The sequence below is a fragment of the Acanthisitta chloris genome, unplaced genomic scaffold (assembly GCF_000695815.1).
Source record: "Acanthisitta chloris isolate BGI_N310 unplaced genomic scaffold, ASM69581v1 scaffold24179, whole genome shotgun sequence".
Classification (NCBI taxonomy): Eukaryota; Metazoa; Chordata; class Aves; order Passeriformes; family Acanthisittidae; genus Acanthisitta; species Acanthisitta chloris.
This window is the reverse complement of record NW_008690109.1, coordinates 17845-18770: the sequence shown is the minus strand read 5'-3', so window position 1 is coordinate 18770 and position 926 is coordinate 17845. Positions and strand designations below refer to the sequence as shown.

Genomic DNA, 926 nt, shown 5'->3' with positions numbered 1-926 from the left:
CCATCCCATCCCATCCCTTCCCTTCCCTTCCCGCTGCGCCGCCCGCGGCTCCCGAGCCGTGTGTGCCGCCGGTGACTGTGCCCTGCCCCGCGCAGATCTCAGGAAGCAGGCGAGGCAGCTGGAGAACGAGCTGGACCTGAAGTTGGTCTCCTTCAGCAAGCTCTGCACCAGCTACAGCAGCGGCAGAGACGGAAGGCGCGACAGGTATAGGTACTTGCCCGTTTCTTTATGTTTTAAACGCTGCCCGTGGTGCTCGGTTTGCTTTGATGGTTTGCTGAACGCTGGTCCCACCTGTGGATTTTTCTGTGTTCCACTTGGCTTCTTAGGTAGCTCGTTCCAGCGCTTCTGCTGTTACTGGTCTTGATGGGATATTGGTGTGTGAGTCAGGAGTGCTGTGGGTGACATGGCACTAGGGAAAGCTGAGCCTGTGTGTGCTCAGTGTGAACTGGGGACAGCACTTTTAATGCTCACTGCATTAGCTTTTTGCCCAGGTTTTGTTGTAGTTAACTAGCAAGAGGTTTCAGGGACTTTGATAAGAGGGGAATTTAGCCTTCCACCTCCCAGGTGTGCTGGTGTGGAATTTGTGAGCCCAGTTTTAAGGGAACTGGAGTGCTGAGCAGCTGTGACTGGTGCAAGTGCAGGGACCAAGCCCTTCAGAAGGGGTGGCTGCTTCTTTCTGGCTTTCTCCTGAGATGAGTAATAACCACAAAATCACAGAATGGTTTGGGTTGGAAAAGGGACCTTAAAGATCACCTGGTTCCACCCCCTGCCATGGGCAGGGACAGTGTTAGTGAGAATAATGAGAGCTACATGTATGTTTTTATGTGTCTCTCATATATATTGGCTTTGGTCAGGTTCATATTTGACTGAAGATAAAACTTTTCAAGCCATTCTGTCTTGTGGGCCAGAGGTGAGTTCTTCCCTGC

General features: G+C 51.9%; 1 protein-coding gene across 1 annotated transcript in view; it reads left to right on the top strand.

The window, feature by feature from the left end:
* Positions 1 to 95: 95 nt before the first annotated feature.
* GOSR1 (golgi SNAP receptor complex member 1) overlaps positions 96 to 926 on the top strand; it is a gene marked incomplete at both ends in the record, with an annotated part of 3578 nt that continues 2747 nt past the window's right edge. The window contains one exon of the mRNA XM_009081691.1: positions 96 to 210. Coding sequence (XP_009079939.1) covers positions 96 to 210 — 115 coding nt within the window. The remainder of the gene's footprint in view (positions 211 to 926) is intronic.